Source organism: Syngnathus floridae, chromosome 21, assembly GCF_059516105.1.
Source record: "Syngnathus floridae isolate MCC-2025c chromosome 21, RoL_Sflo_1.0, whole genome shotgun sequence".
Classification (NCBI taxonomy): Eukaryota; Metazoa; Chordata; class Actinopteri; order Syngnathiformes; family Syngnathidae; genus Syngnathus; species Syngnathus floridae.
This window is the reverse complement of record NC_142433.1, coordinates 37,968-54,983: the sequence shown is the minus strand read 5'-3', so window position 1 is coordinate 54,983 and position 17,016 is coordinate 37,968. Positions and strand designations below refer to the sequence as shown.

The window sequence follows — 17,016 nt, the reverse complement described above, 5'->3', positions numbered from 1 at the left end:
GTGTTTGAGTCAGTTGTGATCACTAATCGGTGACAGGTATTCCCATTTTATTTAATATAGCTCCAAATTCAAACACCAGGGTTTTTTTTCCTCTCATTTGAAGCAAAACGAATCAAAGGGGTGTAATACCCCCTCCATTTCAGTAGCTCACAAGCTGGAGACATTTCTAAGGAATAATCAACATTGCTTTAGGAAGGGAAATGATCATCTTCCTCTTTTCCAAAAATGTTCAATTAGATAGAGAGTCACCCCACAGAAGGCGTAACAATCACCTGGGTGAGTATTATAAATATTATTTATTTGTAAGTGCCCTGATTTAATTGAAATACACTTTCATCTTTACTAAAAACCTTTGTAGTATGACAGAAATGAAAGGTGTTATTACAACTGAACAGTTTAATAAGCAAGTAAAAGTTTACTGTGCATATTTTGATTTGAAACCAGCATCGTAGCTTCAAAAAAAAAAAAAAAAAGATAGGTTGCTTGAGAAAATTTTGCATACATATATCAAAACCTATGTCATAGTCAGTAACATCACTACTGGTCTGCAAAAATCCTCTCAATTTTGTTTTTAAAAAGACATGGTGTGCTTAACGAGAGACATTGCCGTCGTTTTACTGTGCCTAGACTTCGTGTTAAAAAAAACAAAACTTGTGGATTTGTTCTGTGAACATTTTAAACATACTTTTTTTGTTTTGTGTGTGTGTGTGTGTGCTAGTGTGCGTGTATAGTTTTCCCATTAATACTATCCACCCAGACAACAGATTGTTTGAATTATTGATAGGTGCTCCTCTGTCTGATAAACACTTGAGCATACACGGCAGCTATTTAAACTCCAAACAAGATTAGTGCACGTCAAGGACATCACCTCATTGAAAAGTTAAACTGGTATCAAGCCTTCTTTGCACTCAGATTTGCCTCAAATGGCCTGCCTCATACCAGCTGTTGCTAATTAATTACAACTACTTGCCAACCACTCACACATATTAGACAGATTTTTTTTGGGCCGCTAAAATAAATTTGAAAAGATATTGCCAATGAAAGAAAGCATTGTTAATGATCCATCATTATCCTGGCGCAACAACAAAAAACAGATTTTTTTTTTCATTGTTACATTTGTCTTCCAGTTATTACAGGCACCGATTTCTTTGAAAATGAAAAATGCGCAGTTAAACGTTTCACCCTTTCAACAAGAGTATTTTCACAAACGAGTAGTAAACAAATCCGGATGAGCCAAATTCAGATGTTGGGTACTGTCATAACCACTCGATGGTAAATGACGGCCTCCCAAAACTAGATATTTAATAGGGGAAATACAAAATCTCAATGCAAGAGTTGCCTTGTTTGATAATACTAATATATCACATGACTAAAGAACTGAGGAAACCCTCTTTAATTTTACAAAACCAGAAATTATACAAGTTATAGTATTAGCACTATGATGAAAAATAAGTTTGTGGATGTCTTCAGCCCTCGACTCTTGTGTGACATTTTGACAAGATATGGTCACGTGGCCCAGGTTACAGCGGCTATTGTAGTGAGGACGATGCTGGATTTGAAAAACTATTCAAAACGGTAGACTTCCGAGTAGGTTTGCCATGTGACTTTCTCATAGGCTGTTACATAGACCTCCAAATTGTCATAGGTTTTGGTGAAACAACCGAACCTTAAAAGCAAAAATGGAATCGCACAAGATTTATCTCGGAAAATGCACTTTCTTTTTTACCTTTTAAATACATTTTATTGTACGCTTGGAGTCTCCAGGATGGTAGAATAGTTTAATGTGAGAGGTTTTTATAATCTATTTGGGGGACATTTTTGACGCCGTTGCATCACTTGTATCCATTTATTATGACCTATGTTTATCTATTACCTATGTTACCTATGACGTCACAGTCTTTGCGACGGCGCTCGCAAACAGGTGTTTCCAAACATTTTGGCAAATCCGCCATCTCTATTACTCCAACTTGACACAACCCCAGGATGATGCCGAAGTGGAGAAATGTTACGTTGGTGGATGCATTAATGCACACAACTCATGACACCGTCCCTCAGCATCAGAAGGTCGTAGGAGAGCCTGGTCAATTTAATTTTCCAGGTCTTGTTCGTTTGTGCCAAGCAGGCACTTCAAGCACGAGTGTTTCCGAAAAGATTCGCCGAAAGACGTCGTTTAATGAAACGAGTTCAGCTTCAATGGAAACGACGGACGGACACTGTGAAGCGGTAAGCTTGAGATGACACCAAAATAATCAACTGTATTTCACTTTCATATTATTGTGTGTCTATGAGGCCCTCGTTTGCATCGCATTAGCATGGGTCTTTCTGCTGATTTTAGCACTGTGCGCTCTGTTTTCACTTGTGTATGTATTTTCAGTGGTTGTATCCGATGAATTGCATCGAAGGTGCGGGTTTATTCTTAGGGAACACAATCATGTGTGAAATGCATTCGTCAGCTTCTCGCTAACGCTAGCATTAGCTTACTTCGGAGCTTGACTGCAGCGCTTGATTTTAAGACGGGTTCATAAATATTGAGGGAATTTGTTTTGTTACGTGTTATGTATGTATGTATGTATGTATGTATGTATGGATGGATGGATGGATGGATGGATGGATGGATGGACACGTCTTCTGCTGTTAACATGTTTGAATCAATTAAGAAGCGGAAAAAGAGGCGCACACCATGCGGGGTGTGAAGTGTCTCATTTGCTTGTCAAGAGACCGCCCCAAAAACGGCTTGCGCTGACGAGCAATTCAGACAAAAGGGAAGGATTCATAACCATAATATACTTGTTTATGATTTGTTAATGGATTCCAAATTGATTTCATTTTCCCTTGAGGGACTTTCTTATTGCCATCCCTCCCTCCCATCCTCTCCCACACATCCACCACTTATCTCAGGGTCACAGAGTGCCGGAGTGTATTTTGACCAAGTTGGGGTGAAAGGTGAGCGACACACTGGATTGATTGCCAAGGCACACATAAAACTCAACAAGCAGTCACCCTCACATCGCCAAAGTGAGGTGAGTGGATCACTACAGCACGAGTGTAAATGCTCAATGTTTGGAGCCAAAGATATACGTATATCGGATGAATTCTTGTACCCCCCCCAAAATCACAGCACGTTTGTTCAGCCATTAACAGCATCGACAAAGAGAGCGATCCGTTTTCTAAATGCGCTCAATCGGTTGTCAAATTAACACACACACACACACACACACAGACAGACACACGCACGCGCGCGCGCACACACACATGCGCGCGTAGTCGCGCTATCTGGAAAACCAAACTCATTTGACCAAATTACGACAAAGGCGCTATCAATCAGCCCAACACCGATGCCATCGAAAGGGACGTTATCGGCGTAAATGTCATGTCTCCTGTCTTCGATGATGAGGTCGGCTTAGTTTTCTGCTTTGTTTCATATTGCATTCTAATATTTCCAAGTGGCTATTTAGCATCGGAGGGAGCACTGCCAAAGGTCTTAATCTGTGACATGGTCTGTGGCACATCAAGGATTTGTGGAGTGTGAGATTAGGGCTGTACGTCGTCATAAAGCTCTACGTCTCAATTCAGCCGTGTGGTGGTGGTGGTGGTGGCGGCGGCAGTGGCAAGCGTATGAGCAGTTACTTGCTGTGGCCTGTGACGTTGCTGGACGTTTGAGGATACAAACCTTCACACCTTTGCTCTGGTAGGTTGGAATTTTCCACGCCATTTTTTTTGGGCTTGGTTTTTGAGGCTTGATGCAGATTTCGAACCTGATCCTATCCCACGCCGTTTTTTTTGGCTTGGTTTTTGAGGCTTGATGCAGATTTCCAACCTGATCCTATCCTCCTCTATGATTAATGTTACGTTCTTTTGAATGTTCTTGTTAATGTCATTGTTGTTGGTTTTTTGCCCTCCAATTCATCGCTGACATACTTGATCCGTGTTTTGCTCTTTCTAGGATGAATCACTGCATCGCCGAAATTTCCGAGATGTATCACTCTATGGTTGGCGACTACACAATTCAGGGCGGCGGAGAACACTGCGTGTATGCCGGCGACGGTCCGGGCTACGGACACTGCGAAGCCCAACCTCTTCACCATCATCCGCCGTGCCTGGAGCACGTTTGGCCGTCGAGCCAGCGCGATCATTATTTGCACGCTTGTGTCCCGTCCGCTTTGAAGAGTGACTTTTGCAGCACGGAGATCCCGCTCAATCATTTTTATCATCACCCCGAGCATTCTTCCGAGATGAAATCGGACCTCTCGCATGTGCAATGGGTGCAAGGCTCCCCCATCAAGAAAGGTAGGATATTTATTAATTAGGGCTGACTCTTTGATCAATGATGTCTGGGATTTAAGTCTCAGCATAAATCCAAGTCCTGGCGTCATGCAGTAGGATTCCTTATTGATTGGATTATTATTGATTGGATGTGGAGACAGCAGAAGGTTGGGTGCGAGATAATAATTGCAAAGGGAGCATTGAATTGAAAAAGTTGCTCTCAAAACTCATTCAAAGCAGCAACTGAATTTAAAACGCTCGTGAAAAATCCCCCATTTTCCTGCCAAGGTCAGATACAAGCACTTCATGGTGGCCAAGAACCAAAGCCAATTCACTTGACAATTTGCAGGCGTCTGGAAAGAGGCTCAAAGTTCGAGTAGCTTGCAACTCCCAGTTTACGTTGACTGTCAAACGAAAGATAAAAGACGCATTTGAGGGAATTTGCTCGAAACCAAAGGAAGCCAAAGTCAAATTAGCCTCCAGTGGGATGAGGTGAGGACATTTTGGCCGGACTATGTCAAGTCAAGGCTAACACTGCTTTCCTTCTTCTCCCCGCCCCCCTCCCCAGGGTACATCCCAAGTTACATGGACCACGACGAGCTATGCGTAGTGTGTGGGGACAAAGCCACGGGCTATCATTATCGCTGCATTACCTGTGAAGGCTGTAAGGTAAACAACGGATTGATTGGATGAGCAAATGGAAGACTCACTCAGTCCCTACGTACCTACCTCCGTACGTACCTTGTGCTGTCTAGGGCTTTTTCAGGCGGACAATTCAGAAAGACCTGAAGCAAAGCTATACTTGCAAGTACCAGGAAAAATGTGCCATAGACAAGGTGACCAGGAACCAGTGCCAGGAGTGTCGCTTCAACAAATGCATTGCCGTAGGAATGGCGACTGACCGTAAGGTGACAAATGACATCATCTTACCAACATTTAAATGCACTGAGGTGTTGGTTGTCCTTGTTCTTCAAGTGGTGTTGGATGAAAGCAAGCGGCTGGCCAAGCGCAAGTTGATCGAGATGAACCGGGAGCGTCGCCGCAAGGAGGAACTCCAAAAAACCCTGTTGGATCAACGTGAGCCCACGCAGAAGGAGTGGGACCTCATTCGCATGATTACTGAGGCCCATATGGCCACAAACGCACAAGGAAATTACTGGAAGCAGAAGCGCAAACTCTTGGTAAGAGATAGCTATCATCCTCCTGTGCCAGGCATCATGTGTCATTTACACTGCGCAGCGCTTTGTCATCTCACCTCACCTCACCACGCCACAGCGAGCGTCGGCCCATTAAAGTAAACTTTTTTATTTTGCCTGTCTTCACCTTCAATCGGCAGTTGATGTTAAGTCGGTCTGGTTTTTGGATGACCTGTTTGTTTGTCTGTTTGTTTGGTTTTCTGTTTGTTTGTCCTTCATTTCAACGTCACACCCGATGTTGCTTATCCGACAGGTGGAAGAAAGCATGCTTCTTAATGAAATCACACGCAATTTATTCGATACCTCTGACCAGAATGCGTTGGCGACCAAGGAAACCAAGGTATGACGCAACACTCTGTATGTATCCATTTCCGGCACAACTTTCCACCCAAAACGTTTGTCGTCCTTTGTTGTTTCATGTTCCCGCAACAGCCGTGGTTGCTGAAACTGAGTAAATCAGGTCAAACTCACGACGGTACACTGCCAACGCAGGTGGCCGAAAGCAGCAACGATTCCGTCGTCAAGTATGCGAGTTTCAAATGAATTGTGAACATTCCTCTCCCTACGGTTGGCATCAAGAAAGAACGTGCTGCGCTGTAGTTCTTATGCTTCCCTGTTACAGCAACTGCTACTGATTTGACCAAGAGTACCAAATTCATCGTTAGTCATAAGAATTGCTCAATGGTAGGTAGAATGACGCGTTCTGTACACTAGCGCTGGGGGGCGACTATCATGAAAGACTGTGATTGGCCACTCAAATGGGCAAACTTGAACCACAATGGAATTAGGTTGAGGTTTATTCTGCAATGTAAGACCTTTATTAAAGCCAGTGGTGGGCATCGTGTTCAGTATGTATTTCAGCAGATCTTCCCATTCAGCCAAAGGCCGTCAAAAACGGACTTACCCGTACCGCGTCAGGTGCCGCTCACCTGACATGCAGCCAAATGAAGAAAAATGAGCAAACCGAGACTGCAATGACACGTGTCCCGTCTTGTTTTTCTTTTTGTTTCATTTCATCCGTCACGCGGGTCTGTTTTACGTTGGTCTGCGTGCGTATCGGGGTGTAACGGTTTTGAAGCGAACCGGAAAACTGCAGTTGAACATTGGTTGCTGGTGAGAGCAGCTACATACGTAACTGGTATGACATGCCAAAGATCCAGCCTCTCACCTGACCATATAGACTGGGATTATCCATTGTACCACCTTGATTTGACTTTGCCCACCTCTGATTGATGAAATCACTGCAGTCGATTTCTCTGACTGACTGTTTGAGAGTACGACATGTCCTTGTTGTCTTTTCATTTCAGCCTGCAAACATTGGTCATTCATCCAGCGTAAATAGCCCTGCAGTGGATTTAGAGGCATTCAGGCAATTGACAAAAATTATCAGCCCTGCCATAACACGAGTGGTGGACTTTGCCAAAAAGCTCCCTATGTTTGGTGAGGTACGTGCAGCCACCCAATCCATCACATTTGAAGTACGTAAGTGTCAATAATGCCAGTGCTTTATTGTCTGGGTGCGCCCAGATAGACTGGGGACGACGACAGTGGTAGCCGCTACGTATATGAGGAATTTTGCATGTACTCACCAACCGATTTTCCATTTCCCAACCGGCCTGAATCCATCCACGTTGCTGCTTGCAGATGTTGATTTATTTATTGGGTCTTTTTTCCCAAGCCTAGCTTCTACCACGCTTCACCATAAGCTACGGTTAAGTTACGGCAGTTCTGCACATCACCCTTATTCTTCAAAAATAGGAGGAAGCAGCACTCTCGCTCTCCACTCCTCCGAGATTCCATTTTTTTAGAAACTCACTCGACATTTGCGTTCCTCTGCTGAATTGTCTAACCAAATGTAATTGGTTTTAATTCAAGCAAAAAGAAAGTATTAGTTTGAGGTCCTGTGCACTTTTTTCAAAACAAATATTCTGGAAATAGTTGCTTTTATTCTTCTTGTGACAGCTGCCGTGTGAAGATCAGATCATCCTGCTGAAAGGCTGCTGTATGGAAGTCATGTCGTTGCGCGCCGCCGTTCGCTACGATCCAGAGAGCGAGACGCTGACAATTAACGGAGAGATGGCAGTCACACGAGGACAACTTAAGAACGGAGGCTTGGGTGTGGTGTCGGATGCCATTTTCGACCTTGGTGTCTCGCTGTCCTCCTTTAACTTGGATGACTCTGAGGTGGCTCTTTTACAAGCGGTTATCCTGCTTTCATCTGGTAAGCCTTATGTCGGAAAACGTCAGCCCCAAAAATGAGTCCTTTTGCATTTCGAGTTTGCTTGCAGTGCACTTTCGTTCAAGTGCAAAGCAGGTTCCCGTTATAAAATTGGACCATAATTGTTTCCAAACCAAAATAAATGCGACGTTCGTACGTATCTTTTCCACCGTTGCCTGTATTGTAGAGTCAAAGCGCTGAAAGGCTGCTTCCTCTCCTCAGATCGTCCAGGCTTGAGTAGCGTGAAGCGGATTGAACGCTGCCAAGAGGAATTCCTGCTGGCTTTGGAACATTACATCAACTATCGCAAACATAAAGTCGCTCATTTGTGGCCAAAGCTGCTGATGAAGGTGACAGACCTGCGAACGATTGGTGCCTGCCACGCCAGCCGATTCCTTCTCATGAAAGTGGAGTGTCCCACTGAGTTATTCCCTCCTCTGTTCCTGGAGGTATTTGAGGACTGATTGGAGGATTCCGATTGCAAACATTGTATGTGTGAGCACTTGAATGGCGTATAATAGATGGGACTTTCACATTATGCACTACTGAGTATCACTTTGTTTTGTAACTGTAGTGAGTAGTTTGGTGATTGGGTGTCACAGCATTCTTGTTTTTTTTTTACTTTGTATTGTTTACTTTGTGTTGCTGCTGGGGACTTTACCTTTCACCAGCCCTGCTCTTAGCATAGGTCCTCTTTGTCTAGTTGATGATACAGTAGGATTGTTTTAAAAACATCTGTTCATTAACAGTGTTGCCAGTGACCTTGAAAAGGTAACGGAGCTACTTCACTGGTAAGTTCTTTTTAAAAGTAACTAAGTTACATTACAAGCTACATTATTAGTTACTTTCAGCAGAAGCAACCATACCACTTAACGCAAAAATGACTACTCTTTTTGCCATTGTCGTATACGGAGTGTGTTTATTGGTACCATTGTTGTATAGGAAGTGTGTTTATTGGTATAATGGATTGATTTAAAATTCAAATATTTTTTCTAGCATTAAAACAAACAACCGTCATGAACGGCCTCCTTGTTTTTGTTTCAATGTTTCTCAGAAATGCGCAATACCCTCCCTATTTTGCCGGTCCATCAACGGCAGGGCCCTTCCTGCTTCTCCGCGATTGGTGGCCCGAGTCCTCCACTCAGCCAACCAATCAGTGCAGGCAGGGGAGAGTAGTGATTATCAGCTCCACTGATTGAAGCTGGAAATCTGTGCATTGGTGGCTGAGCGGGATCATCGTGTGGTCGGTTCCCAGGGCTGGCCGTGTCGCGTGAGAATGAAAACGATACGCACGACTTTCCTGTCTCCGGCGATGTAGACTAGCTGAGATGGAAAAACGGGAAGCAAGCTTCAAAGTAAGTGGCCCGGTTTGTCGTAAATCACATCAGAATTTTTAATGCCGACACAGGCCTTTTATGAGCGCTAATGTTCAGCCCACTCTAGTGTCCCCTTTCAATGTTGCCCAGATCAAATTTGAGATGTACATCTAAAATGTATCAAAACCTAAATTGTGAAAAGATATGTCCTACTGTCTACTCTTATCACAAGTGGCTAATCCCCTGCAGTGTATTTTGTCCTTGGTTTCAAAAAATTGCCAATCAAAATGTGAAAGAAAAAAAAGTTGATCAGTGCAGACCAAGCAGAAGTCAAGTTAGATGTGCTACAATTTTGCTTCTAACCCAAACCCAGTGAAAAAAAGAGATGGCTGCCCTCACATCTGTGGAAGTAGCACAAGGGAGCAGGCTGGCAAATGAAGGTTCTTTATTTGTTTAAGAGATTCCGAAACACGAGCTCTCTAACGGTAACGGTGCAGCTGCAAGGTGTTGCGCCTCTTCCAGGCTGCCCGGCGGGAACCTCCAATGGTCTGGTGGAATTTATGACCCTTGCCCAGCCCACGGCTCTTCTTTCCTGCAGAGGTTAGGCCGCGCATCTCTCTATGCTTGTGCACAGCCTTTGTGATCCATTGGGTTTCTGGGTTGCGCCTGATCGTCTTATGGAAGGGGTCTATCAAAATCACCTCAAAGAACTTGTAGGTGGAGTCCTCACCCACCCAGTAAGAGTTCAGCACTCTCAGGGCGCCGCAATGACGGCCGGCGCGGCCCTGCAACAACAAAAAGTCAACAATTTATTAGACTCAGCAGGACCGACCGCCTCAGCGCTCGTCATAGTTCAACGCAAAATGTATTCGCGTATATACGTAGCTCTACATATGTATACGTACCTCGGCAGTGGACTGTAAACTGCGGGCAAACTTGATCTGGTTAACACCGTGGTGCACTGGCTTTCCATAAGTGGCACCTTTGGGCACGGGGCGTTTACGACCACCACGGCGCACACGGATACGGTAAATGACGTAACCTGTTTGTTCAAACAAAATGCAAAGTGTTTCATAGTGGAAATCATAAGCCAGTTCAAATTGCCATGGACACACTGTCTTTAACCGAATCAGTGTTCAGATTCAAATAACGATCAATCATTTTGAGAGCGCAGATTGAGCAAATCGACCGGAAATAGTTGCAGGCTCCCCACCACAAATCGATTCCCTTCCCAAACGACACAGTTTATACTTGATGGCAAGGTCCCAAATATTTACCTTGTTTGGCCTTGTAGCCCAGCCTACGGGCTTTATCAGGTCTGGTAGGTCTCGGAGCACGATGAAGGTTCGACAATTGCCGATACTGCCAGCAGCGCACACGAAGCAAGAAGCGCATCACATCTGACTGCTTCTTGCGCCACAACTCCTGCATATAGCGATATGCCCCCATGTTGTTTTATCTGCCAACAACAAGAAAAGGACTGAAATCAAGACTTGATCACATCATGTGTCTTACTTTCCTAATGACAGTCATTCTACCTTCCTGCCTATTAACTAACCCTAACCGGTTAGTCTCGACGGACACTCACTCTTGTGACCAACCAACCAACGCGCCGCGTTATGCTGTACGTGGGCAGCAATTAAAAGTAACATGACCAAATAAAACTGTTTTTGACATTCTCAGAGCAACGTACAAGGAGGAATGTTTGAATGACTGTAGCGCCGCTTACTCATATGCCTAAGCCATTAGCATCAACAAATGTGACTTTTAAGACAGGAAAACAAAGTCTCCGTCATCAAATAATCAGCAGCACCTGTTCACAGTTCTAACGTGCACACAACGCCTAACACCTAGTAAAAGGATGCACACGTGTAACATGCGATGGACATAGATTATAGTTAAGGGAATAGCACAATACCTAGCTAACGCGATGGTGGGCCAGCCGGAAAGAGGACGCACAATTACCCAGCATGCAATTTGAAGACGGTGTCAAGACGCGATCTGTGACGACTGCGCGATCTAAGGCGCGCGTGCGCAAAAGGTTAGGGCCATCTTGGGTGGCGAACGCTCGCGTAATTTGCATCACGCACTTGGTCAAGACGCATTCACGCGAGCAAAATGCACAAGTGGTACCTGGAAAGTGCCGACACAAATACGGCGCGCATAAGTCATATCGGCAATATTAGGTCGTTAGTCCTAATTCAAACTGTAGTGTATTCTTTTAATGTAACGTTCTGATTCCGCCTCGAAATGGCCGGGCTCTTTGTACAAAACGCCAGTCCAGTAGATGGCGATATTGCACCGGATGGATGTTTTGTGAACCTCCTTTAAACTCCGTCAAGAACGAGAACGGTCGGCCCAAAGTGTTCCATACCGCGTTTTATGGAAGTACCTTGCCTGTGTGAAATCGTTAACCATTTGCCTGTGCTAAGTGCGTATTACGCTATTGTATGAGACATGGAGACAATTTTGGAGCAGCAACGTCGCTATCATGAAGAAAAGGAGAGGCTAATGGATGCTAAAACAAAAGAAGTGTTGCACAAGAAATCGACGGTGAGGTGTTCCCACATTGTGCTACAGTTAGCATGATTGTATAGCTACAGTATGCACTCGGGACATTGTTCAAATAAATAGTATGATTGTTTATTTGAACGCTGCTGTGTCAACAGTTGCGGGAACAGATCAATTCGGATCATAGGACAAGAGCCATGTTGGACGTAAGTTGTTGTTTTTGAACTTCTTCATTTGATTTGGAATGGCCATTTTGCCATGACCGGTGTTGTTGCAATATACTCATCCCCGACAAATTCTGTATCTACACCCTGGCCGCGGGAGAGCTAGCGCACGCAATGATTGAACTTGACTACTTTGCGATCATTTGTTGAAAACCGTCAAATTGATCTTGAGCAATGAGCTCCAATCCCGTCGCGGTCTCGTGGACTCGAGCTCATGAGACCACTTGCCTTCCGTGATTTGTGTCTTGTCCCGTCCCTAGTCATGAATGAAGCCATACATCAGCCACAACGTACTTCCTTTCCAAGATGGATTTGCCATTTCATTTGTCAAAATAGCTTTCAATCTGATGCACTTCATTTTCATCAAAACAACAACAACTTCAATTCCAATGTGCCAGTGTCCCAATGTTGCCAAGGCTGCCATATTCTTTCCACTTTCATGTACGCTGACTCTCCTTTCTTTTTTGTAGCGCTATATGGAAGTGAGTGCCAATCTCAGAGACTCTTATGAAGACAAAGATGGGTACATTTGTTTTCCCAGATTTATAAATGATGACTTCTTTGTTGTTGTTGTCATTTTACGGTAAAATGTCATGACATTTGTCTTCAAGTGTTCAGCATTCATGCCCGCCCTCTATGTTGACAGAATGAGGAGGGATGAGCTCGCTGCCATCTCGGGGCCCAATGAATTTGCAGAGTTCTACGACAGACTTAAACAGATAAAGGAGTTTCACAGGAAGCACCCGAATGAAGTAAGCGATGCATAATTGTAGATGATTGATGTAATGGAATGCTTTCCCCCCCAAATGATTGATTTGATTGCTATGCTTGTAGATTTCCATTCCAATGTCTGCAGAATTCGAAGAGCTGATGAAAGCCAGAGACAACCCGAGTGATGAGGCTCAGAGTAAGTGTCAGTATTTTCCACTGCACTGCATCCTAACCTTTTATAAAAGTCGAACGGGAGTTAGCTCACGGCTGTCCAGTCTTTTTTTCCAACGCATGCGTTTGGAGATCTTAACGTGCGTGCAAATCCATTGTTGCAGACCTAGTGGAATTCACGGATGAAGAAGGATATGGCCGCTACCTTGACCTGCACGATTGCTACCTGAAGTACATCAACCTGAAAGCAGCCGAGGTTCTTTTATTTTGCAAAATTCATCTCACTCGATGAAGCAAACTCACGCCAGTACGTGTGTATGATTTCTTTCGACAGAAAGTCGAGTACATCACTTACCTGTCATCGTTTGACCAGCTCTTTGACATCTCCAAAGACAGAAAGAATGCAGAATACAAAAAGTAATGATACAAAAGGAAATGTCAGGACTCGAAGGCGGATATCAGTGTGCATGCAACACGTGGACCGCGCTTTTTGTATTTCTTGCAGGTATTTGGAGATGCTGCTGGAGTATCTACAGGACTACACAGATCGGGTCAAACCTCTACTCGACCAAAATGACCTCTATGACAAAGTGCTGTCAGACTTTGAGAAAAAGTGGGAGACGGGCACATTTCCAGGGTGGCCTGTAGGTTTGCTTGAAGCTTTCTTGCCTGAGTGTGACTCGTTATTTGAATGAGCTTTTTTGATCACAGAAAGAGACAAGTAGTGCTTTGACGCACGCCGGCGCTCACCTGGATCTCTCGGCTTTTTCGTCTTGGGAGGTAAACGACCGATGCATTGGATGTGTCATTTCACTGCCACATACGTTATTCCTGTCACACAGGAGTTGGCTTCCTTGGGTCTGGACAGATTAAAGTCTGCTCTTCTGGCATTGGGACTGAAATGTGGAGGGTGAGAATGCCTTCAACACGTAACGACACATTGGTGCCAACTATACCCCAATTTCAAATGGTTGAGCAACAGCTGAATGTGTCTTTATTTTGTGTGCGGTCCCATGTGTTTTGGACAGGACTCTTGAAGAGAGAGCTCAGCGACTCTTTAGCACCAAAGGCAAATCTTTGGACCTGCTGGATCCATCGCTGTTTGCCAAAAATCCCAAAGTGAAAGGTCCTAAGAAGTATGTATGTGTTTGGAAGCCATACATGAGGGAGGCGCCAATAGCGATTTGTCACAGCACTTGTGTGTGTAGATTGTACACACCACACCGCAAGTGGCTCTAACTACTGTCTACGTAATTGATTTCCATTCACTCTACCTGCAGGGACACCGAACGAAACAAGGAAATTGCCTTTTTGGAGGCTCAACTCTACGAATACGTCGAAATCCTTGGTGTAAGTATGAGCACGTTAGCAAATGTTTTGAAGAGAATTAGTCATCGACAAGTTTGTCATGCTCATTTGAATTTGTAGGAGCAGAGGCAGCTTACTCACGAGAATGTGCAGAGGAAGCAAGCGAGAACTGGAGAGGAACGTGAGGAAGAAGAAGAGGAGCAGATCAGCGAAAGTGAAAGCGAAGACGAAGACAACGAGATCATCTACAACCCTAAAAATCTGCCCCTGGGTTGGGATGGCAAGGTAGAAAAGCTTACTCGCCTATACTGTACAATGGGAATGTCAAAATGGGTTTGACCAAACAAATTGCAAATTGTTTTTGACGCCTGTTAAAAAAGGAACTTTAGTGGTTTATAATTGGCCTGTTTCTGCCAGATGCTTGAATATTTGATGTATTTACGCTTTAGAAAAGTAATTTGCAGTGGCGTCTATAAAAATGCTCATGCAGTCTAATAAGCATCCATCTTTCTACGTAGTGATGGGAAAAGAAAACCTAAAAATTTGCTTTAAGAGCCAGTTTTTTTTTATTTTTTATTTTTTAGGTTACTCCTCTGATGGTTTAAGAAATGGCAAGTCAGTGTGCGCTTTCAGACCAATGTTGGATAGAGTGCCATCGAGAGAAGTGGGGAGAAAAAAAACAAAAAAACATTTGGGCCATGACTCAAATTTGAGGATTTGTTTTCCCATCACTACCCAATTTGCTCATTAAAAGGGTGCAAGTTAGATTTTTGTATTTGTAAAATTTGAAATTGTCATTTGAATTTTTCAAAAATAGTTTGGAATGACATGCAGAGCAGCTGAATTGATCCAGCTCCTAATCATGGTCAGCACACAAGCATTGCCTTTGCTTTGACTTTTCTTCCAGCCAATTCCATACTGGCTCTATAAACTCCACGGACTGAATATCAACTACAACTGTGAAATCTGTGGAAACTACACCTACCGAGGACCCAAAGCTTTTCAGAGACACTTTGCGGTAATTTCTGCTCAAGCAAAGATTCCTACTTTGACTTTTTGTTGTACTTCAAGGGAATGTTGACCTCTGGCTGGCTGGCTGGCAACATCATGACCCATGTTACCTGTCGCTGCTGCTCAACCATACTGGTGCCGAGTCGACACCGTTTGAACTAAGATGTAGAATTCAAGTCAAGGTGGCCAGGGGCCAGATCCAGCCCACTTCATCATTTTATCTGGCCTATGAAAACAAATTATGTTTGTCAACGTTCATGACCCTCACTCAAATGTTTGTGGCATGGTTTTTTTGGGGGGAATTTTTTTTTTTTAAACCATTTTTACGGAATAATGGTTGAACAAACTGCTATCTTGACACCTGACGTTAATCGTAATCAGGGCTGTGGACTCGGTCGGATTTTTGCTCCGAGTCCCGAGTCCGGCCTCTTGACCACCGAGTCCGTGTCCGAGTCCGGCTGTCCATTTTTTCTGTTAATTCATGTGACTGCTTAGTCTTTATTCAAGGCTAATTTAGATCAAAATCAAAATAATGATATAAGCTGGGTGACATAATCATCCTTGACATTGGTACATAATGTAAACATTAGCCTAAGTGCAACTCAACGTGGCCGCATTGATCGTAAGCAGGGCTGTGGACAGTATTCCTACGCGCATTCTCAGCAGCATGATGAAAATAAAATTGAACGTATTTTTTTTTTATTGTCGGACTCGGTGGACTCGGTCAAAATCAGCACCGAGTCCGGCAAAAATGACCGAGTCCGACCGAGTCAGAGTCCGGCAAAAATGACCGAGTCCGACCGAGTCACCGAGTCCACAGCCCTGATCGTAATCGATCTTTTTTTTTTTTTTTTTTTTTGCGTAATAGGAGATACAATGAGACGATGAATCATTTATTTGGTTTCACCGTGGTAATGGCACCCTGAGGCAAGAATAAGTTTGATATGTATTTGTGTTTTGGATAGGAATGGAGGCATGCCCATGGCATGCGTTGTCTCGGAATCCCCAACACTGCCCACTTTGCCAATGTCACCCAGATTGAGGATGCTGTTTCTTGTAAGTAACATCTTTGTTGAAAAGCAAGCCCAGGCTCTACAATGCAACAATTGCCCGAGCCGACGGTTACTTTTGATGCGGACTTCCGTGTCGTACTCGCAGCCATCTCCTGGAAATTGGCTCCATGGTTTTGCTCAACCGCACTCACCACGAGCAATAAGTAGTTGAGCTGCATTCTCCTTAAGTTGGTTTCTAGGCTTTTAGGCATTATTTTATTTCACAAATGAATTTTCTTTCCAATTTGGAAATAACAAGTGTCTAAAGATATCAATGATCAATCCAAGTGACTTTTGAATATGACATATTTGGAATTGACTTCAAACATATTGAATTCATGATGTTTTTGGGCAAAGTTAGTATTGTCCTGCTTCGTGCAGCACCGGTGAATTGAAGGCGGCCCAACACAGTCTTTTAGTATTGATCTTGAACCCAGCTGCAAATTTTTGGGATTGTAGGGTAAGGGTTAGTCAGTAGGTTTGTTTTAACAACTTTTTTTTTCTTTTTCTTTCCCCTCAACACCAGTGTGGGCAAAACTGAAGTCCCAAAAGGCCTTAGAGCGCTGGCAACCTGACACAGAGGTAAGAAGGGCAAACATTTTAGATAGATGGATGTCAGTGGGTCACATCTGATCGTTTGGTCCGATGTCATTAGCATATAACAAAAACAAAGGAATGATCTTGCCGTTCCAGTACTTGACCAAGGTTGCAGAAATTTCTTAATGGCTGACATTTGTGTTTTTCAGGAGGAGTATGAGGACTCTAGCGGAAATGTAGTCAATAAAAAAACATATGAAGATCTCAAGAGGCAGGGTTTACTGTAGATGTTATTTTAACCAAGGTATTACTTGGATTTGGAGCTACCTTCCATTCCCAACATTTGTATTTTGCAATTTTTGATCATCACAATAAACATCATCATTTCGCTACTTCAAAATGTTTGTATTTTTTTTCCAAGCGGTTTGAAGTGATGTTCCAGATGCTGTTAATGGTCGACGATATTTGTCCACAGGACTCCGGTGAAGCCCAGCACTG

The 17,016-nt window shown here is 43.7% G+C and overlaps 3 protein-coding genes across 7 annotated transcripts; 2 read left to right on the top strand and 1 right to left on the bottom strand.

Moving 5' to 3' along the window:
* Positions 1-1,874: 1,874 nt before the first annotated feature.
* thrb (thyroid hormone receptor beta) lies at positions 1,875-8,698 on the top strand. 4 transcript variants are annotated; one of them, XM_088364684.1, is made up of 11 exons: positions 1,878-2,223; positions 2,899-3,020; positions 3,574-3,688; positions 3,944-4,287; positions 4,832-4,932; positions 5,019-5,166; positions 5,239-5,444; positions 5,713-5,799; positions 6,767-6,904; positions 7,422-7,680; positions 7,900-8,698. In XM_088364684.1, exons 4-11 carry the CDS (start codon positions 3,945-3,947, stop codon positions 8,139-8,141), a joined length of 1,524 nt encoding a protein of 507 aa, XP_088220810.1. In that variant the 5' UTR covers positions 1,878-2,223; positions 2,899-3,020; positions 3,574-3,688; position 3,944; the 3' UTR covers positions 8,142-8,698. The 4 variants fall into 4 exon arrangements, with proteins under 4 accessions (XP_088220809.1, XP_088220810.1, XP_088220811.1 ...); XM_088364685.1 differs by having other exon boundaries at positions 2,899-3,688; XM_088364683.1 differs by lacking the exons at positions 2,899-3,020; positions 3,574-3,688 and having other exon boundaries at positions 1,875-2,223.
* A 245-nt stretch (positions 8,699-8,943) lies between these two features.
* Positions 8,944-16,918, top strand: sf3a3 (splicing factor 3a, subunit 3). Of its 2 annotated transcripts, XM_088364687.1 has the most exons (17): positions 11,081-11,546; positions 11,663-11,710; positions 12,199-12,251; positions 12,375-12,480; positions 12,563-12,635; positions 12,775-12,866; positions 12,945-13,027; positions 13,116-13,254; positions 13,322-13,390; positions 13,453-13,520; positions 13,639-13,746; positions 13,891-13,960; positions 14,039-14,203; positions 14,826-14,936; positions 15,895-15,985; positions 16,508-16,563; positions 16,728-16,918. In XM_088364687.1, the coding sequence occupies exons 1-17, from the start codon at positions 11,451-11,453 to the stop codon at positions 16,803-16,805; spliced, it is 1,506 nt and encodes a 501-aa protein (XP_088220813.1). In that variant the 5' UTR covers positions 11,081-11,450; the 3' UTR covers positions 16,806-16,918. The 2 variants fall into 2 exon arrangements, with proteins under 2 accessions (XP_088220814.1, XP_088220813.1); XM_088364688.1 differs by lacking the exons at positions 11,081-11,546; positions 11,663-11,710 and adding an exon at positions 8,944-9,032.
* rpl15 (ribosomal protein L15) lies at positions 9,422-11,070 on the bottom strand. Its single transcript, XM_088364703.1, has 4 exons — positions 10,912-11,070; positions 10,271-10,452; positions 9,899-10,035; positions 9,422-9,778 (listed from the first exon to the last, which is right to left on the bottom strand). The coding sequence occupies exons 2-4, from the start codon at positions 10,440-10,442 to the stop codon at positions 9,473-9,475; spliced, it is 615 nt and encodes a 204-aa protein (XP_088220829.1). The 5' UTR covers positions 10,443-10,452; positions 10,912-11,070; the 3' UTR covers positions 9,422-9,472.
* Positions 16,919-17,016: the final 98 nt, after the last annotated feature.